Below are 22,386 nucleotides of genomic sequence, written 5' to 3' on the forward strand. Positions count from 1 at the left end.
GTGATTGAGGGGCGGCCTCCAGCTGCGCCCCATGTGGGCTCAGACCCGGTTTCAGGTCCGACCTGGGCCCCTTCGCTGCGTTTTGTCCCCCCCTCTCTCTCCCCTGTTCACTGTCTCTCTTCACCTGTTATAAATAAAGGAAAATCCCTAAAAAAAACACCTTAAAAAATAGCTATTGGGGCTCCTTTGGGTCAATTTGTTGTGGTTTACACAGACAGAAGGTATCTGCTTTTCAAAGAAAGGTTTCGTCCGAATCCTTTGACATCATTAATCATTAATTTAACCACATGTGTCATGTACTGGCAGGATCATCCCAGGTACTTCCACATAATATATAGGCTGGAGTCGTGGAGTGTTTTCTACTCACTGCTGGATGTTTTTCAGTGTGAAAGAAAGCCTTAATATCCAGTTTACTGAAGACAGCTCTTTCTCAATGATGTATTGATTGCATATGACTAACTAACTTTATTAACAAACAGTAATGCAATTAAAGCTCATTTGGTGTTTCTTCTTTGTTTACATTCTGGTGTAGAATAACGGCAAGGATAACCCATTTTGCACAATCGCACGAACATGTTAGGATGACATTTCCGAGCAGGTTGCACATGTGTAGGAGACACGTGATCTCCCAGGAGTGTGACGATACGACACGGTACTTCTCAGCCGATCCTGCATAAACAAACCCGACCAGTCAGACAGCCTCTGACCTTTGCTCAGGCTGTTTTATTGGCGGGAGACCACCCCACGCCACTCACCCTACAGCAGCTCAACCAATGGTTCCACTCGTGATAGTTTATCAAAGTTTTGATGAAAGATGTTGTTGAAGTTCTTAGATTTGATAGTTTATCATCTCAGAGTCCACCCACTCTTACAATAAGCTCATCAGAAATCCTCTCAACCTCCCTGGTGTCCTCGGGTCAAATTTGACCCATTTTTAAAGTTTCGACATAAGAAATGTGTTGTTTTTCTCAACCAAATTGTCAAAAAAAACTAACATGTATGGTTCCATACAATGCTCTTGACAAGTTAAATACATGATTAGTTCACTGTTTTCATTGAATTTGGGTGTTTTTATATCCTGGGATGCCTGTTGAATTTAGCCTCGGGGAAGTTCTGTCTGGACTTGATCCGTTGTGGAGCAACTATGCTGAACAGTTTGGACCAATCAAATGGTCCGGGTGGGCTTTACACGATGACGGACAGATGATCAACATTAATGGGATCAACCACGTAACCATAGAAACCCGCGGGACTGCGCCCGCCCATGTCGCCCTGCACTGTGCATGCTCATATGATGGTTCTCCTGAGGTCCTGTAGCTGTAATGATGGATATGGCTAATGGTTGTAAAATTTACAAATGTCTAAAAAAAAAACCCCGTTCAAATCATTTGGGAAAAAAAGTAACAAAAACGTTGTAAAGTGTCAAAAACATCACGTTAAAGTGTTTTAAATTTTGACCAAGGAACACTAAAACATGCATGGACAACAAAATATTTCTAATTTTGGGAGGTAATGTAGGCCACTGGCTTTATTATATAGGAAATCAAAATAGACTTATGTCTCAAATGTGTGTATATATGTGTTTGTTGTGTTATGGTTGTCTTGCTACTGGATGCCTAAAATGTCCTTTGGGATGAATAAAGTATCTATCTATCTATCTATCTATCTATCTATCTATCTATCTATCTATCTATCTAACTATCTATCTATCCATCTATCTATCTATCTATCCATCTATCTATCCATCTATCTATCCATCTATCTACTATCTATCCTATCAATCTATCAATCTATCTATCTATCTATCTTTTCTATCTATCTATCTATCTATTTATCCATCATCTATCTATCTATCTATCTATCTATCTATCTATCTCATCTATCTATTTTATCTATCCATCTATCTATCTAACGTATCTATCTATCTATCATCTATCTATCTAACTTATCTATCTATCTATCTATCTATCCATCTGTCTATCTATCTACTTATCTATCTATCTATCTATCTATCTATCTTCTATCTATCTATCTATCTATCTATCTATCTATCTATCTATCGTCTATCTATCTAATTATCTATCTATCTATCTATCTATCTATCTATCTATCTACTTTCTATCTATCTATCTACTTATCTATCTATCTATCTATCTATCACATCATCATCATCTATCTATCTGTCTATCTATCTATCTATCCATCTATCTATCCATCCATCTATCTTCTTGATAATACTTGCATATATTAACATTAACAGTAACATTTTCAATGCAACACTTTTCCTTCTAGTTGTACAGTGTGGTATTAGTACAGGATCTGAGTACTGCGTCCACCACTGATCTTCTGTAGCCTTTGTATCATATGTAACTTATATTTGTTACATGTCTTTTATGTTATTTGAGTCTACCCTGTCAAAAACTTTCTGTCACGTGTGACCGACAGTAACGTTTTTCCTATCTTATCTCATATGCAATGCATAAGAGTTATCTAATAATCAATGGTTGGGGCTTAAATCACGGCAAAGTTTAGTGTTTACCTGCTGACATGATCATGTTTGAGTTAACCTGGGTTATTCTGTTTCAGAGGGGCGTTCTGGATGTTTTGGGCGCATATTGACACTGACAAGAGTCAAATCTGAGCCATGTCAGTCACGTTTATTCAGGATTTTCATCCCAGAATGCTGCTATGAGACATGACGTTGGACAGTTTCGTCTCCTCTGTCCCACGGCCTCGCCCCCTCACCTGCCCCTGCGTTGGGTAACCATCCTCACCAGTAAACAGGGGGAAGAAACGGGCGTCTTGTGCGATCAGTGATTGCACTAAATGACTCGCTTGACTCATAACATAATACTATATAGGTCAGCGTTTCTCAAAGTGGGGCCCGGGGACCGTCAGGGCAACGTGGCACTCTGCCACCGGGTTCATGACAAGTTTCCAGATTCATTCAACTATACAAAAGGCTTCACAGTTCAACAAAGACCATTTAATTATTTTTTTTATCGATATTTTAAAATAGTTATTAGGTTCTAATTTGACAAATCTGTAACTCTTCGATGTTTTGAATATGTTTAATAGCCTACATGTCTGAAATCTTTATAATATATTTTTCTTGTGTTGTTCTGTGTTCTGGGTTACTTTAAACTTCTTAACCTTTTGTACCTGTGTTGGTGAATAAATACCCCCCCCCCCCCCCAGTAAAATAAGAAAAACACATCAATAGAGATTTGCTTTTGTCTGTCACAGTGAAAATAACAATATTTAAAAAAGATAAAGTGGTGAGGAAATGTGATCAGGTAAAATTGGCATTAGTGCGCCCCCTGGAGGAAACTGTAGGCCCACTACACTCAATGCTACTTTATACATGATGAAACGGACAGCACCAGGTAAACGTGAGCATTTCTTTAACTGTCTATGGAAAAAACTGCACGGAAACAGGTGAACATGAGTGTATTTAAAAAAGGGCTAACCACGCTTTTACAGGCTAAGGCAGCACCAAATTAAAGACAGGTGAAAAACAAGTATGATACAAGTTTAATATCCAGACTATAATTTGTTAATGCAGATTTGCGTCTTTTCTGACGGAAAAGGCATGACCCGCCCTTATCTGAGTCTGATTGGCTAATACTCGTTGCCTTCTTTGGTTGGATTGGTTAGGTTTAGTCATGAGGAGTTCGATTGGTTAGCGTTAGAGTAAGAATGCCAAGGCAAGCCAATCAGACGCAGAGTAAGGCAGAGAAGGGCGGGACATGCCCTCGCCATCCTAGGAAACGCTTATTCGCCTCCATTACGGTAGGTGGCGGACTGCAGCAACGTGGCTTTGTAGTCCGTGACTAAAACGAAAAACGTTAAAGACACTGTGCACCGGAAACCACGTGGTTCAGCTTTCCACACGCGCATGCTGTAGTTGGAATGACTTCCCTTTACTAATAATAACGTGTAGTTTTAACTGTATCTATAATCTCTTTCTTTTAAAGCATGTCGGGCAAATCGGAGTTGAAAATCAACCCTGGCTTCGCGCAGAAATACGAGAAATACCGACAGAAAGAAGAGCTGCAGAGACGTAAGTGTGTCCCTGCTAACTTAGCTAGCTAGCTAGCTACACTAACAAGCTAACAACACAACGTGGGAAAGAGTAACGCTAACATAGAAACATAGCAACATAGCAACATAGTAACATGGTAACATAGTAACTGTTAGTTTCTACCCACGAGCCATCTCTCTGATGAACAGCTGACTTCTGACCCACAGTGTCAGGTTCAGTTCTGGTCCATGACCCAGTAACACGGTCTCTAACCAGCACCTGGTACTGGTTCCACTATTATTCCATTTATTTAGTATCATTCATCATTCATCATTCTCACATCTCACTTATTATTTATTATTTACTATTTACTCATCATTCATCATTCTCACATCTCACTTATTATTTATTATTTACTATTTACTCATCATTCATCATTCTCACATCTCACTTATTATTTATTATTTACTATTTACTCATCATTCATCATTCTCACATCTCACTTATTATTTATTATTCACTATTTACTCATCATTCATCATTCTCACATCTCACTTATTATTTATTATTACTCATCATTCATCATTCTCACATCTCACTTATTATTTATTATTTACTCATCATTCATCATTCTCACATCTCACTTATTATTTATTATTTACTATTTACTCATCCTTCATCATTCTCACATCTCACTTATTATTTATTATTTACTATTTACTCATCATTCCCATCATTCTCATATCTCACTTATTATTTATTATTCACTATTTACTCATCTTCATCATTCTCACATCTCACTTATTATTATTATTTACTCATCATTCATCATTCTCACATCTCACTTATTATTTATTATTTACTCATCATTCATCATTCTCACATCTCACTTATTATTTATTATTCACTATTTACTCATCATTCTCATTCTCACATCTCACTTATTATTTATTATTCACTATTTACTCATCATTCATCATTCTCACTCTCACTTATTATTTATTATTTATTATTACTCATCATTCTCATTCTCTTATTCACTTATTATTTTATTATTTACTATTTACTCATCATTCATCATTCTCATATCTCACTTATTATTTATTTACTATTTACTCATCATTCATCATTCTCACATCTCACTTATTATTTATTATTTACTATTTACTCATCATTCTCATGTCTCTTATTTCACTTATTATTTATTATTTACTATTTACTCATCATTCATCATTCTCATATCTCACTTATTATTTATTATTTACTATTTACTCATCTTTTCATCATTCTCATATCTCTTTATTATTACTATTTACTCATCATTCATCATTCTCCATTCACTTATTATTTATTATTTACTATTTACTCATCTTCATCATTCTCAAATCTCCCTTATTATTTATTATTTACTCTCATCATTCATTCTCACACTCATTATTCTTTATTATTTACTCATCATTCATCATTCTCACATCTCACTTATTATTTATTATTCACTATTTACTCATCATTCCATCATTCTCACATCTCACTTATTATTTATTATTTACTATTTACTCATCATTCATCATTCTCATATCTCACTTATTTTTATTAGTTTACTATGTACTCATCATCCATCTTATTCTCACATCTCATTTTATTTATTTTTACTAAATTCATAGTTCTCATTCCTTATGCCCCTTATTATTTATTAATTTAATATTAACATATAACTATTTAATATGTATACTCATCCTCTCATTCTCATAGCTGCACTTATTTTTATTATTTAAAGCGTATTTCAATTACATCTGGTTCATTATGTCTATAATACCATTACCTAATTAATCCCTACCATTTGCACTATGCTCCCATGCTTAAATCAGTTTATTGAACTCTTCATTTACTATACGCTCTAATTTGTTATTTTTAGAGTATGCCTATATTAGTGGTGAGAGTATTATGATTGTATTATATCAACCGTGGTATACTTTAGGATGTATATTAATAGTATGTTATAAAAACTCCTGTGTATGAATTAATAGGTTGTATACTTAGTGATGTTTATATCCTTTGTTATATATACGTATGTCATATAAGTGTGTCTAGTTGGATTTCCGTGTGTTAATATTAGTGTAATATATCCTGTGTATATATCCTGTGTATTAGTCATTAACATTAGTGTTGTAAACTTTAGTATGTATATTAGTGTGTATATATCCGTTTGTATATATTAGTATGTATATATTAGTGTGTATATATCCGTGTGTATATATTAGTGTGTGTATATATCCGTGTGTATATATCCGTGTGTATATATTAGTATGTATATATTAGTGTGTGTATATTAGTGTGTGTATATTTTTGTTTTGGTTGTTTTGTATGTGTAAGCGCATTGTGAGCAACGATGCTCCAAAGACAAATTCCTCGTATGTGTCTTCATACCTGGCAAACAAAGCTGATTCTGATTCGCTAGCGTTGAAGTTGTGTTACATGTGTGTATAACATATATGTGCGTGTTGTGTGTTGTTGTGCAGTGAAGGACCGGTACGGAGACCGAGCAGATGAGAGTGACTCTGACTCGTCTGAGTCCAGCTCTGGGGACAGTGAAGTGGTTAGCATCGCTGCTTTTTCCCTTTTCCACACTATATCATTACAGCTTTCAAATGTCATTGCTAGGCAACAGCCCGGCCCCTTGTTAACTTCCTGTCAGAACCAATCGCGCGGCTTCGTAGGGCGGGACTTACCTGGAAGTTACCTGGAAGTTAAAAAATCGATTGAGCATAGTTTCGCGATATTTTCAGTGGCAATACTGTATCGATACATATGTGTGTGTGTGTTTCTGTGTGTATATATATATATATATATATATGTGTGTGTGTGTGGGGTGTGTGTGTGTGTGTGTGTGTGTGTGTGTGTGTGTTTGTGTATATATATGTGTTTGTGTTAATTATATGTGTGTGTGTGTGTGTGTGTTTTTGTATATGTGCATGCGTGTGTGTGTGTATATGTATGAGTGTGTGTATGTGTGTGTGTTTATGTATGCATGTGTGTGTATGTATACGTGTGTGTATATGTATGAATATATGTGTGTGTGTGTGTGTGTGTTTGTGTATATATATATGTGTGTGTGTGTTTGTGTATATATATATATATATATATGTGTGTGTGTGTGTGTGTTTGTATATGTGTGTGTGTGTGTGTGTGTGTGTGTGTATGTGTGTGTGTGTTTGTATATGTATGTGTGTGTGTATATGTATGAATGTGTGTGTGTGTGTGCGCGCGTGTGTGTGTGTGTGTGTGTGTGTGTGTGTATATGTATGTGTGTATATATACACGTGTGTGTGTGTGTGTGTGTGTTGGTCAGTTTGTCTGCTTGACGATCCCATTTTGCAGCTATACAATTGAATTAAGTATCTTTTTAGATCAAACAGATGTTGACAAAGTTTCCTTTTGGGGACATAATTTGAAATTGGGAAAAATTACAAGTTGGAAATAAGGTAATAAATTGCAATATATTGCAGAATATTGCAATATGTTCTAAATTGCAATAATATTGTGAGTATTGTGATGCTAATTTATCGGGAGGCGTCTGGTGATTCCCACTCCTAGAAGTTATGTGGGATTCATATTAACTTTAACCATAATAATAACAACGCATCGTTCACATAAACTGAACAGGAAGTGGACTCGGGGCCATTTCTAATGTTTATGTCTATAACCGTGAGATGGATAATTGCGTGTTACTCAACAACGGGCCGTTGGGTTTTAAAAACGTCGTCTTGTTTTTACCCTCCCAGGAACTAGACCCTGAGGCTGAGAGGGATTTTTACAGAACCTTGTCTCTGCTGAAGAAGAAGGACCCCAAGATCTACGAGACCGACGCTACGTTCTACTCAGAAGGTGGTCGCTGCGTACATCATAGCGTGATACACTTGTCATTTAACGCAGCAACTTTGGTTTAACTGTTGATTCAATTTCGATTGTTTTCAGTATCGATTAATCTGTTGATCATTTACCCGATTTAATCGATTAGTTTGAAAAATAATATAAAACTAAGACAAGACGTCCTCAAATGTCTTGTTTTGTCCACAACTTAAATATGTTCAGTTTACTGTCAGGAGAAAATGAAGAAACCCCCTTCACTTGTATCATATTTGGGTCAAATTGACCCATTTCAATGTTTTACAAGAAGAAAAAAGTTACATTTTTTCTACTTGAATCAACGTCCTTTCCTTAATTAAACATGTATTCCTGACTCAGAACATTATTCTGGATATGACACTTATGTTGTTTCCATAGTGGATTTTTAACATGAATTATAACCTTATGACAACAAACTAACCCCACTTCCATGTTTAATAGTGTGCTAGTAGAGACTGATGCATTCCCTAAACATAGATGTTATCTCAGCTGTTGGAAATGGAGATAAAGACAATATTTGTTATTAGATTATGAAGTAAAATTTTATTTCAGAATTGATTTTAAAACCCCAAATAAGTCCCGGGTCAGGGTTAAACAGGCTGTAATCAGACATTTTACACTTTTTCATTCATAAAAATTCACTTAATCGATTATTAAAATAGTTGGCGCTTCATTTCATAGTTGCTGTCACAATCTCTAGGATGTATCTCTTTTTTTAAACATATAAACGAGACCTAAATCTTTCAGATGCATCCACCAGTACCGAGAAGCCGTCAACGTCGAAGAAAGCCGTGAAGCCCATGTACCTCAAAGACTACGAACGCCAAGTCATTCTGGAAAAGGAAGGGTGAGCAGATGGCTTCTTTGACAGTGTGACATGATACAAGCTACTCTTATTTTGCCAACATGTTTTGCAAATCTGCCCTTGATAACATTATTGCCTTTATTATTTACATAAACACATAAAACCTGCGATTGTTCATCTCCCGTCTCTCATCTTTTTGTTTTTACTTCACAGCAAATATGAGGATGATGACGACAGTGATGACGAGGAGGCCGCCAAGAGGATAGAGGTAGGCCCTGTTACCAAATAACTTTCTTCCCTCAAGAATTTAGAGATGGTAAGATGTTTTTTTAATCCTCTTTTCTTCTTTTCTCAAAGAGAGCGGCCTCTCCCAGCTACATTCAGGAGCAGCGGGAGCTGAAACAGAGGTAAGACTCAAACAATCTTAAAGTGTCTGGAGGCATAAAGACCGACTTATGCTTCTGCGTTAAATCAACGTCGTGGCGACGTACGTACGTAGGTAGGTCGGTGGAGACATGGACCGTAAGCTGTAGCCTGACATGCACCTAAAATGTAACTCCATGTTGCTAAGTAGTGGCTTGGTCTCCCCCCCCCCCCCCAACACACCCCATTTCCTGGTTCTACTCCATAGACAACATGAATTCTAGGAGAGGGTTAACTTCTCCTACTACAGATTTCCCACCGTGGTCAGAAAGCATGGGGGAGACACTTTGTTTCTCTCGCTACGACTCTAGAGTCGCTACTCGCTCCAAAGCTAATCACAGTCACTCTCTCACTCGCTCTACCACACGCTCCCCTAACACACACACACACACACGCACACGCTGGCCCTGCTATTCTCTTAAAGAGATCAACGCACAAGTGAAAACGTCGGGCCACTTCCGGAGGCTAACGCAAGAAGCTCTGTGTGGAGCCTCCGCAGAAGCATAAATCAAGCTTAACTCGCAAACTATTTACATAAACCAAAACCTCTCATCAGCTTCCGGAAGTTCATCCAAGACAGCGACGAAGATGATGATGATGATGATGATGATGAGGGCAGTGGGCGAGAAGGACCATCCAAGCTGCTCATCAGGAGGATCAAGACGCAGGATGAGAAGGTCCGAAGCCGTTAGCAGTTACATCCCATCGTTACATCGAGACGTACCGGAGCTTTACAGATCTCTGCTCCTGTTGCTGTTTCAGGATAAAGAAGAGGCAGACTACGTGGACTGGCTGAAGGGCCAGGTGGACCTCGAGGACCCGGAGGAGGTGAAGGACATGGTGAGTCTCTCTCTGTGTGTGTTGTGTGTGTGTGTGTGTGTGTGTGGTGTGTGTGTGGTGTGTGTGTGTGTGTGTGTGGTGTGTGTGTGTGGGTGTGTGTGTGTGTGTGTGTGGTGTGTGTGGGTGTGTGTGTGTGTGTGTGTGTGGTGTGTGTGTTGATATACTGTATATTAGGTGGAAAGACGAGTTCCGACCAAAGATTTGTGACAAGACAAAACGGTTTAGGGCGTTGCGGGGAAACCTTGCAGCGGTCTGAATCGGCCCGTTGCTGATGGTCCATTTTATTTCTATGTTGCAAACTTGTCGAAATGGCCGAGTTTTGGGCCCACAAGTGCGGGATGTGGTCGAGCGAGCTAGAGAATGACTGAAGAGAGGGAGCGATGCTAAGCTGCGTTGGAACAATGCATCGAATCTGAGAAATAAAATGTTTTCGCCGTTCCATCTCTACTAGAATTGTAGCTGTGGCAAGTATCTCTCTATCACTACCCTCATTCATATTTTAAGACGCTACAAATGATATCCAGCTATTTAAAAAAAAAAATTGCAAGTTAGATTGGATATACAGAGAGTTGTGGTTTTGGAGATGCTACACCGTCTCGTTGCATTGGTGTAAACCGGCAGGTTTCAGGACGCTGCAGAGTGGCGTGTTGCAGGTTTTACCTCACTTTGAATATTCAGGGTTTTTCCTGATTTAGAATCTGCCTTTGGGAGGGGGGGGGGGGGCTTCTGTAAAAGCACCTTATTGGTACCTTATTTTACAGAAATCTATATGCATTTGCCTGTTATGTCTGAAAATTCGGTAAGCAAAAATGTTGATTTATTCCCCCATAAACCCCAATCAACAGAACCGCTTAAGAACGTGATATTTAGAAACAACTATTAAAATCCCCGGGAGGGTTCAACACAGCCAGACTCTGGACAGGAAAATGCAGCTACATTAAACTGTACACCTAAGCGCTGCGACTATTTATGCTAAGTTTATGCTCTGCTTTTTCAGCTATTTTTGTCAATAATCATTTCCTTCATTTTCCAAGCCTCTGGTTTGTCCTTTGGTGCTGGCTAAAACCTCTTTGGGGGGGGGCGTCAAAGATTTCTCTTATGAAGGCAAATCCTGATCTTTGGTCTGAACTGGGCTTAGGAAAGCTTGATGGGAAATTGATTTTGTCGGGGTGGAAAAAAAAAAAAAAAAAAAAATTGATGCAGCATAGTATCGCGATATTTTCAGTGGCAATACTGTATCGATACACAGATGCTAAGTATCAATTATTATAATTATATGTTACATATGTGTTGGTCAGTTTGTCCCATTTTGCAGCAATAACATTGAAGTGATATGATCGAACAGAGAAATGTTTCCTTTTAGATAAAACAGATGTTGACAACGTTTCCTTTGGGGACATATTTGAAATGGGAAAAATTAGAAGTTTATAGAAGAAGGTTATAAATTGCAATATATTGCAGAACAAATCTCTAATATTGTACGTGGCATAAGTACCGATGATAATATCGTATCGGGAGGCGTTCGGTGATCCACCCCCCCCCCCCCCCCCCCCCCCCCCCCCCCGCTTAGTAATGAGACTGTTTTCTGTTGAGACAGAAGCACTTAAGGGACTACTGGAATGACCCAGAGCTGGACGAGAGGGAGCGTTTCCTGAGAGACTACGTCCTCAACAAGGGTTACCTCGACGACGGGGATGATGAGCGGTAGGTTGCTGCCTGTGTGGATATCGGTTTGGGTTTTCTGAGCTCGCTCTGAAGAGAAGGAAACAAGGCCTTCGTAACGCAAACTCTCCCGTCGCTTTAAGGATCCCGACCTACGAAGAGGTGGTCCAGGACGACGTGGACGATTCGGAAGAGGAAGGGGAGACTTTCTTGGAGCGGCAGGCGGACTTCGAGAGAAGCTACAACTTCCGATTTGAAGAGCCCGACGCGCAGCAGGTGAAGACGTACCCCCGCAGCATCGCCACCTCCGTGCGCTCCAAAGACGACCGCAGGAAACGCAAAAGGGAGGAAGTGAAAGAAAGGAAGGATAAGGTGTGTATCCTGTTCGGGGGGGGGGGGGGGAGAAATCAAACCAAGCTTTTGTCCACTTCAGTATTAACCTTTGCTTCCTCTACTTCTCACTATGAAATTCATAATATCCATTATCATACTATGGCTATTTTCTGAATACTGTACCATAGAGCCAGACTCATATTATCGGCCGACATTGGCCATTTTCCAAACTATCAGTATCTGCATTTATAATGGCAGATAATTAAATATTTATAAAATAATATAAAAACCCTTCAACCATGTTATGAGTGTTTGTGTTGCAGAGTTTGTCCACCAGAGGGCGCTCTGCTGGCAACACCCGTGTTTAACCCTTTAAGTTAGAGACTTAGACTTCTCTTTATTAATCCTTGGAGGACATTGAAATTTCCAGCAGCAGTTTCAACAAAATACAGTGTAGAAAGAAAGAAGACGGTATAAAGATAACAATAATTTAACATAAATTACTAGTTAAGCGCAGTTTAAGTGTCCAGGTAAGTATGTGTATGTACTGTACTCATAAATAACTAACGTTAGGGATATCTGTTTGTTTTGTTACGTGTTTCTGGATTTGTTTTTAAAATGTATATCGGTCGATGTATCGGAATGTCAGATTTTTAAATCGCCATCGATCCTTTATCGGCCGGGCTCTACTGTACCATGACTTTTAAATTTTTTTTATCCCTAATTACTTATGAGCGGGTCATATGGCGAAAAAATTAATACACCATATTTTTGACCAATAATGTGTCAAATATTACACAATAATCTTTTTTTAAATGCTGTATAATCACCAATAATGTGGATACAGTGACTAAGAGGGTAAAGCCAGATAATAGAACAGTCCGGTAAGTTCATAAGAATTCATCACTTTAATGTAATGCAGCCTTAAAAAACAGAAAAAAGACACCACTTGTCACATCACGATATTGGAATATCCAAAATGTTCAACCATATTTAGCCTCATATATATCGATGGGGATGTGATATATTATTGACACATTGCCCTGCTTTGTTTATTAGCCACTATAAACCCACCTATCTCTCTGCTTTTCCTCATCCCAGGAGAAAGAGCAGAAGCGCGAGCAGCTGAAGCAGCTGAAGAACCTGAAGCGCAACGAGATCATGGAGAAGCTGAAGAAGCTCCAGGAGCTGAGCGGCAACGAGCAGCTCGCCTTCAGTCAGACGGACCTGGAGGGAGACTTCGATCCACAGCAACACGATCAGCTCATGCAGGTGGGCGCACGCACACAACACACACACACGCACACACACACACGCACACACGCACACACACACACACACACAGCACCACCAGCACACGAAAACACGGAAGGAAAGCGGATGCTGAATTGATAAAAAGCACTGTCAGACTGACAAATGCTGCAATCCAATGAAACTGAAAGCCTTTGTTTTTAGACTTGGAGACTCTTCCTTAATTTAAAGACTATCATGCTGCTGCTATTCACTGAAAAAACAAATCAAAGAGCTAAACCATCCGAGGTAGACGGACCACGAGCTACACATGGTTGTGAAACGAAAGATTCTGCTCCTATAGAGGTCTAAATCAACCTTTTTTTTTTTTAAGAAAAACATGTTTTATCCACAATCTTATGGAGAAAAACCACACAATCCACAATCATAAGCGTAACAGCGACGTCTCTGATTGGTCCAACTCGCTGTTACCATAGAAGTATTTACTGTACCCACGAAACCGTGAACAGCTAGGGCGAGCTTCTGCCCTGAGGTCTCTGATAGTTTCTGTACACCGTCCTGTACCTTTGCCCCTTTTTTTTGTTGCTGTTTTCATAATGTGTTTTTGCGCCGAATCAAATGTTTTATGCCCGCTATTCATCTCGTAGCTGGTTGGCCTGGTTCCAGACTTCAAACTCTTTATATGAGCAATTTTTGAAACTGTTGAGCTCTATAGGCTGCTTTCACAGAAGACATTTTGGCCTGTCACAGCAGGGAAACTCGGTTGCAAATGATGAGGTTAATGATTGCTGAAATCCTTTTTAGCAGTTTTTTTTTTTTGGAGTGAGTTTACTGGACCCATCTCCCCCCGCCCACCGGTTGTACTCCTCCAGATGACACTATGACGTAACGATGCAAGCATCGGGAGTCACTGACGTAACTGTCTCACTTTCCAACCCCAAGGTGCATTGATTTAATCATTATTCAGAACAGTCTGCTCAGTGCGCTCCAACAAGTCATGCGAGAGAACTCCTGACAGAGCTTGCGACCAGGGATCCAACAATTAGAAACTCACGAATACAAGCCTTCCACATGTCAGTGCTAAATACAGACGTTGTCAGTGTCCAATTGGAGGAGAATCTGCAGCGCGTACAGGTAGCAAAACGTATATGTCTTTTGATCGATACCCACACATAAATCTATACATCAGGTTACGTAAAACAGCAGAGCAGGTAGGTACCCCAACGCTGACAGACGTATGGCTTGCACTGTGGTCTTCTTGGAGCTCTCAGCAGCCTCATGCTGTCATTATAAGCCACTATAAGTTTTCCTGCCTTGCTTGTAACGACACCACAGGTAGGCCCTATAGTCTGGAGAGCTGTCTGGATTTACCTTGCAGAGATCTGACGAGCGGTTAACAATAATGTGTAAATAAACACTTTACTGAAAACCGACAGCTGTGCAGGATGTTATTTTTTGAAAACCGAGAGGATGAAATGTCCGTTTATGAAAATAGCCGGCCACGTGCAAACGGAGCCCCAGCGGGTATACAGTGTAGACCCGTGTATCACACAGACTTCCCCACTGCCTGGTTTAGAGCATGCTCCCTCACTGTGGACACCACCACAGAGCCATCGTTAGTGTTAGCACCACCCCCTGGGCGTCTGCTGCTTAACAAGCAGGTGTTTTGAGTCGGGCTGATTAGACTTGTGCTCAGGGAACTCAGCCAAGCCCTTCTCAATTCAGAGCTTTTTAACCAGCCAACATGAAGACATTACCACTACTGTCTTCCACCATGGAAGCACACTCCTACTACCATTTTTCCTCGTACGTGACATTTGCTTCATGCGTGTTCCTTCCTGTTTGCAGAAGTTCTTTGGGAGCGAATACTACGGAGAAGAAGAGGAGGGGAAGCCTCAGTTTGATGATGAGGACGAGCTTGAAGGTAAGCCTGGGTTTTCTCTCTCCTAGCTGACGCAGCAGTGTTGAAACCTGCGTGTGTTCTGTGAATGCAGTCAGGGTTCAGCAGTGGCGCTAGAGGCCGACCGATATGGTTTTTCTCTGGTCAGTCTTTAGAAATAATAAATGAGGGCTGCTATGAGCTTGCTTTTAAACCGCTACTTGAAATAATAAATGTAACACTAAGAATTACTACAAAATTTCTCAACAAACATTTATTGAACACTTCACCAATCTGCACTTTTATATTTACATAAAAATGTATAATGTAGAAATATTGTATAAGAAATAAATTGAATAAACAAAATGAGCAGGAAGAAAATAAACTGTCAAATAAAATTTTCAACAATAAAGTTTAGTGTACTGAGCAGCACAGTAACATTTCTTTGTTTTAGGTCTAAAGAAAATGTAACACATGAACACAATCTTAAGTCTTCTGCTCTGAATAAAAAATAAATTAAAGAAATAGGCAGATTATGTAAAAATATAGTCAAAAATCTGCCGATTTAATCGGTCAACCTATTACTGGCACCAGCCAAACGCTGGTAAAATATGCAACTGGCTGGTAGATTTGCTTCACTCGCCAACCAAAAACCGATAGTGATCTATTGGGTAGCTGGTAAAGTTTTACATTGACTTGCCATTTGGCTGATGGATGTAAACCCTGAGTGCAACTTCATCACCTTAATTCACTCAAGATTCAGTTTCTTAAAGTTTTAAAAGGAATCAGGAGAGATTCATGCAGAGAAGAATCATAGGATGTTGATACTTGTGTGAGAACCATAATCATTTGTGCTTTATTTCCTAGTGGAAAATGTTCAGGTCATTGCATTAATATATCATACGGGGCCGTGTGTGTGCAACAGAGCACTGGAACTGGGACACATGGACTGGAGAGGAACGAGAGGAGGAGGGCGGTGAAGAGGAGCAGGAGTATGACGCCCCCGGGCCCCACTGTGAGGATGAGAACTTCATTGTGAGTAGACGTGATTTCACTGAAAGCAGCCATTCATTCTGGGAAGTTGTCAGCTGAGATCAGCTGGGCAACATCTTTTTGTTCTGTTAAAAGATGAACTTACCAAAGGTCGTTGTGTTGAAATAGATGGATGCGGACTACGACCCGAACCAGCACACTGCCCCCAAGAAGAAGAAAAAAAAGGAGCGGAAGAAGATGAAGAAAGAGGATTTGCCACAATCGGGCAAAAAGAAGAAAAAGTCCCACTTTGCAGAAGTCATCACCAAAAACAAACCCGTGTTTGATCCACGTAAGTGTCAGTCAAGTTTTTAGTTTATTTTGAGGATCCCCGTTAGCTGATGTCTTTAATGACGAGCTGGTCATCCTGGGGTCCAATACCACATTCAGACAGTGTTCAAGTCTTTATTTAGTCGCGCACAGTCTAGCTAGCTGTCTGGATTTACCCTGCAGGGGTCTGAGGACTAGCTCACGATAGTCTTCAGGAATCAGCCGCAGGTTAGAGCGCCAACACGGAGAGGGAGGACATCCGGCCTAAATGAATGAAATCCAGCAGATTTTTCTGGTGCAATCCCTAAAGGATCTGGACTAGCCAATCCAGAACTTCTTGTTGTTGCACTTTTTATCTTTTACCGATTTCAATATCTAAGACTTTTTTTTTTTTTTTTCAAAATAATTTTTGGTTATTGTTTACGTATTGATGCTTTTTTATGCACTGTAGCTGTCTAGTGTAGAGGGACGTAGGGTGCATCTGGGATCCACAGATTTTTTTTTTTTTTAATAAAAGCTTACTCAACCATTTCCCGATGCTGCCTGGTGTTGGTGGGCAGTGACGCTGCAGTGATGAGCCGTGAGGTGACTGATCTGGTATTGCTTTCCCTCCGGGGAGAGCTCTGACCAGGGAATGATCTCAGTTTTAATCTTCTCTCTGAGCAGACCACACGGCAGCATATGCGAAGGATTTAAAGCAGAAACACTTTTAATCTGCCCCGGTGTGACCCATGGGTTACGAGTTTACATCTAGGTAGCTCCCAGAGACAAAGGAGAACGAAATGTTTACCGCTTCACTTTAACCCTCATCTTGTCCTCGGGTCAAATTGACTCGTTTTCCTATATCAGTGTTCTTTATAACTACCCAAAAGAACATGATTGATTCCACACAACGCTCTTTGGCAAGTACAAATCTCTACTGTCATTAATGTTGGGGCGTCTTATTCAATTTTATATTTGATAAAAATGTGTCTGAAGTGTTTTTGAAATAGTATTGAGTAAAAGTTGACATATTCCAGTCTGTGATTATCATCAACATCCATTCCTTTAATTTTAGTCTCAATAATTCCTAATTTCTGCTTTTCTAACTTAGACATTAGGTATAATTTCCTATGAATGAGGTTTGACCATAAATTCCAAAAATAACTGTAAAACTAAAGTTAATAACTCAGATTAAAAAGGCGTCAGAAGTGTTGCAATAAGGACAAGTGTAAGAGTTAAAAACATTGATTAAAAAGTGATTTTCAATTTTGACGGAAGAACAAAGGTTAAAAGGTAGCCTACTCTTTCACAGAGATTGTTAGTTATAGAGTATTGTCTGTAACTTGTCTTGTGTCAGTATCATATAAAGGTCCAAATCTCAGATAAACCTTGGAAGTGAAGGAGTCGTTGACACAGAACTACCCTGGCTCTCCCCACATACAGTACCTGTTTGTCTTTTCAGAGGAGAAAAGCTTTGAGCAGTACCTGGACGAGTACTACAAGCTGGACTACGAGGACATCATCGACGACCTGCCGTGCCGCTTCCGCTACCGGCCGGTCCTGGCCAACGACTTCGGCCTGAGCACGGAGGAGGTGAGAACCGCACTGCTTCCAACTTCAGACACCTGAGCCTCCAGAGCAATGAATCCTCGAGCCGTGGTTTTTATTAAGAGCAGTTTTTACACGGGATCATGTAAGCAAAGACCTCGTCTCTGAGGGTGAAACTCCGATAGCATCCGGGACCAGACTCTTTAAATCCAGAGTATTGTCTCTCCATTACATGTGGACCACTCTCTGACAGACTTTCTGGGGCTGTTTTCAGCTGCTAAGCTATGATTGGATGATAGTTTTTCAGGGGCGGGGTCTAGAGAATGGTCAGTTGGGATTAAGGCTTGGCATTGTAAAAAATATTAAATATCCATAACGTGATTTCGATACAAGTTCTTCAACGATAATTTTTTTTCGATACCAATTTTATACATTAAAAAAAATTACAACATTACGGAACAGGTCTTTTTAATTGTAACATTCAGCATCCATGTGAGCTCCGTCTTTAACATAGTTTTTCCGCATGTCTCTGCGACGTCGAACGTTAGACAGCCAATCACAAATGTCAGATCTTGGTTGACGCATGCTGATTGGCTGATGAGATTCACTCCTAAGGGATTGAAATTGGGTTTTGAATGACGAGGCATTTCTCAATACTCGATACTGTAGAGGCTGTTCGGTCGGTGCCTAAAAAGATATGAATTCAATACCCAGCCCTGGTTATAATATGGATTAAAACACAAATGAGAATACGTTTGCTGCCTGGTGTTGGTGGGCAGTGACGCTGCAGTGATGAGTCGTGAGGTGACTGATCTGGTATTGCTTTCCCTCCGGGGAGAGCTCTGACCAGGGAATGATCTCAGTTTTAATCTTCTCTCTGAGCAGACCACACGGCAGCAAGCGTGAGGCAGACACACTCTCAACCTGCCCCGGTGACACAAAAACAGTTTGTTGCAGAAAGACATGAGCTGTGGATCTTGAACTAATTAAAGACTCTTCCCGCAGATTTTAAAGGCTAATGACACGGAGCTGAACCGGTGGTGCTCTCTGAAGAAGACGTGCATGTTCAGGTACCGGCTCATGTTTAAGTGTCCCGCCTCTTCTGTTGTCTCGGGTCCTCTCTCTACACTCGGGTCATTTTTTTTATTTTATTTTTCCTCTTGTTCTCTCAGGTCTGACAAGGAAGAGATGAGTGACTTGAAGAACTATGTCATCAAGGCTCAGAATGAGAAGAAGAAAAAGGAAATCCTGAGCTCTGTGTATTCTGAGTGAGTAAAACATAACGTACTAATCATCTGCACCAGGGCTAATGGAGGCCAAGTCCCTCCTCTTCCAGCGCACCACCACGGGACTTGATTTTGGGGGAAAAAACACGTATATTAGTAAATGTACGTACCATTTTTTTGGTCCTGTTTGTATTGAGCCATGAATTACGCTTGTCGATTTAAAAGAACATTACCTTTTGTAAGTCAAGGAAGTCGGTTTGTTGTAAAGTACAAGACTGTGAAAATGCATCATTAGACTACTCAGCCCAAAGTTGCAAAAGTTGGCGTCTCGTTGAAGCTACGATGTCCGTTTGGTGCCGGGATGTAAAGTTACTCACACGAGCAGCGGCTCTGGTTCGTTCTTTCACTTACCGGCTGATAAAATGTGTGTGTGTGTGTGTATGGCCGGCCAAAGACAGTAGCTGCACCTTGAGCAAAATTAAGGCTGAAAACAGAGCTATTTTGGTAAAGATACTCACCATGTGGCAGATATATATTTAAAATGTCTTCTAGTGTGAAATATTCTCTACAAATGGTTTTAGCTTTTGAAAAGGTGTGCCTTTATTATCATGGTATTATCACTAGATTAGATCAGTGGTCTCAGAATGACAATATTTATTGCAGTAATCTCTGGGACAATTTATCATCCAGCAAAACATATTATCGTGACAGGCCTTGATAATGTTACATGTGGTGTTAGATAGCTAAGCTAGCGCGCAAACTGAGCAAATATATAGGTGACACATATTGTGTGCGACCAGATATAGTTCATGGAGCGGTTTCACACAAAACTAAGTGGTGCCATGACAAAGTCCTCCATAACCTGCAAGATTATCTTTTAAGTTGACGAACATCATGTGTAATTCATAGCTCCGTTCAAATGGGATCAAAAAGTGATGCACTACCTTACTAATTAAGGAAAACAAGGTCTCGTTGGTGGTCCATTGGAAGGGGAGGGACTTTGCCCGGCTATAAATCCATCACGGGAGTAATTTGTAACATGTGTCTGAATTGAATCTATAGGGATGATAAGGAGCTGGCGGAGGCTAAGACCAAGCTGGGGAAGAAGCGGCGAGATCACCTGAAGGACGCGGAGAAGCGAGACGGAGCGACGGCTGAGGACGGTGACGCCGCCGCCTCGATCCTAGACTCTGCGGAAGAGACGGTAGTCCAAGCTCTCCGGGAAGCAGGGGACGAGGCAGAGGAAGGAGCGGAGGAGGAGGAGATTCTGATACCCAAGAAAAAGAAGATGAAACGGGAAGAGGAGCCCCAGACGGGGGTTGCTGCCGTGGCAACGGCCGGTAAATCTGACGAGGTGGGGAAAAGGACTGAGAGGCCGAAGTGGTCCAAGAAGCAGCACAAGCCCTCGGGCGGACGCCTCGTATCGGGGGCCGGCGGCGTGAGAATAGGCGGCCGCGAGTTCAGCAGACAGAGACTGAAGGCCTACGGGCTGAACCCCAAGAGACTGTTCTTCAGACAGCTCGGCCGACACAAGCGGAAAGAGCAGGAGAAGAAAGAGAAGCAGAAGAACAAGAAGTGAGCCGCCACCTCGGAGACAACTAGACCGTATCGTACAGTCCATTGATATTAATGGTCTAACAATTAAATGCTTTATGAAAATTATTTACTTTATGCCTTAAAATTTGAGAACTGCAAAGAATTTAGTGGCTAAAAATAATTTTTACCAAATTGTTTATACTTAGTATGAGTATATGGTTGGGTTATGGGTTTGACATTAACTGATTTCTCTTGCTAACATTCATTGTGTCTAGATTTCACAAAACGATGTAATAAACATGCAGTTGTATGTGACACTGTCTGACAGTCTTTATGGAGAATAACAATTAAGATTAGTTTGAAATTTAACTCCTGCACACATGCTGGCTGTCTTGCGTCTTTTCACAGCCAAGTCAAGCAGCGTGAACCACAAACTGTTCCAACCAGGTGGATAAAAGCAATAAACTAGAACAGTTTATGCTCAAAGTTGAGGTGAAATGATTAATTTCCCCCCCCCCCCCCCAGGAATTATAAAACCATTTCCTAAAATTGTACCCAATGTTTGCAGCACTGATGAAACTTGATATAATCAAACATGCACCTGTGCCATTTAGTACCTTTTTGGAATAGAAAATACATTTGTTTTTGGCATGCTTTATATCAAATGTAGTGAGAAATAGAGGGGTCAAAAAGATTAGCCCCCATGTGAATTTTTGCCATCGAAACACCTAATTAACCAATCGGCTTTCAAACTACACCTGTGCAGGTTATCGACCTTTTTCACGGCAGACGTTAGGGTCGTTTGAGATGAGCCAGGTTGGCGATCGGCGCCCGTTGCATGCTGGTTAAACTGGTGTCCGACTAGATCCCGATTTGCTCTGTCATGCACGTGGGCACCGATGACCTCACGAGATCAAGGCGGGGCATTTTCACCGACTGCAAGACCCAGGCGGACCAAGAGCATGATGGGAAACGCCGGCCTCTCAGCTGGTTTAAAAGCTGTTGGTTCAGAATAAACGTGACGCTTTATGTAAACTTTATATAGATTTGAATTTATTCTGTACAAAACACATGTTAAAGATTATGGATCATCTACCGTCTGTTTAATAAAATCAGCAACAGATTGCATGTCGAGCGTTTTGAGAGCTACTCTGTCGTAACTAAAACAACTGGAGACTTGTTCAAGCTGATGAATGGGTCTGATAACATCTCATTAAATTGGAATCGGACCGCAGTGTTCCAGGTGAACTTGACAACATTGCAGATATGTGATTTTAACATCTGTGAGGATTCCTGTGGAGGTGCGGTCTCTCGCCAGTTGCCTATGTAAATTACCCCACCCCCTTACGCCAAAACAGTGACATTGTAAAAATCTTGACAGTGTAAAGAAAAAAAAATGTCACTCGAAAGACATCGACATCAAGAAAAAATGTTCGTTGACATTGAAAAACCTATCATGATGCAAACAAATGTAAAAGTGAAATAATATAGAATTGTGAGATTCCTTTGTGATGTTTGTTTTATATTTCAGCAAAACATTTTTCAGTGCTAATATTTCTGGTTTCAGTGCCAAATTGTATTTTCAATACCACAGGTTACTGTCACTGTTCTAGCTCCATAATCTAGGTAAAACTAGGCCTTGTCCGCCAACTGTCTCCCTGCTGTATCT

At 40.3% G+C, this 22,386-nt stretch overlaps 1 protein-coding gene and 2 non-coding genes across 3 annotated transcripts; all 3 read left to right on the forward strand.

Annotated features, from left to right (window-relative positions):
* The first annotated feature begins 3,799 nt into the window (after positions 1 to 3,799).
* Positions 3,800 to 21,032, forward strand: kri1 (KRI1 homolog). Its single transcript, XM_032536546.1, has 18 exons — positions 3,800 to 4,063; positions 6,544 to 6,620; positions 7,807 to 7,909; positions 8,678 to 8,777; positions 8,949 to 9,003; positions 9,093 to 9,142; positions 9,715 to 9,835; positions 9,921 to 9,998; positions 11,596 to 11,702; positions 11,804 to 12,032; positions 13,095 to 13,265; positions 15,093 to 15,168; positions 16,049 to 16,158; positions 16,285 to 16,447; positions 17,870 to 18,000; positions 18,961 to 19,025; positions 19,128 to 19,223; positions 20,244 to 21,032. The coding sequence occupies exons 1-18, from the start codon at positions 3,979 to 3,981 to the stop codon at positions 20,758 to 20,760; spliced, it is 2,334 nt and encodes a 777-aa protein (XP_032392437.1). The 5' UTR covers positions 3,800 to 3,978; the 3' UTR covers positions 20,761 to 21,032.
* LOC116703810 (Z30 small nucleolar RNA) lies at positions 16,991 to 17,091 on the forward strand. The gene has a single exon (XR_004335513.1). It is a non-coding gene; the product is annotated as a Z30 small nucleolar RNA (small nucleolar RNA).
* LOC116703809 (Z30 small nucleolar RNA) lies at positions 18,740 to 18,840 on the forward strand. The gene has a single exon (XR_004335512.1). It is a non-coding gene; the product is annotated as a Z30 small nucleolar RNA (small nucleolar RNA).
* Positions 21,033 to 22,386: the final 1,354 nt, after the last annotated feature.

Source organism: Etheostoma spectabile, chromosome 15 (assembly GCF_008692095.1).
Source record: "Etheostoma spectabile isolate EspeVRDwgs_2016 chromosome 15, UIUC_Espe_1.0, whole genome shotgun sequence".
Lineage (NCBI taxonomy): Eukaryota > Metazoa > Chordata > Actinopteri > Perciformes > Percidae > Etheostoma > Etheostoma spectabile.

Excerpts from the sequence above, each read along its gene's own strand:
- kri1 (XM_032536546.1), top strand. The coding sequence starts at position 3,979 with ATGTCGGGCAAATCGGAGTTGAAAATCAACCCTGGCTTCGCGCAGAAA. Across the intron at positions 12,033-13,094 it reads TGAAAGAAAGGAAGGATAAG|GAGAAAGAGCAGAAGCGCGA; the intron begins GTGTGTATCCTG and ends TCCTCATCCCAG. Across the intron at positions 19,026-19,127 it reads AAGAAGACGTGCATGTTCAG|GTCTGACAAGGAAGAGATGA; the intron begins GTACCGGCTCAT and ends TTGTTCTCTCAG.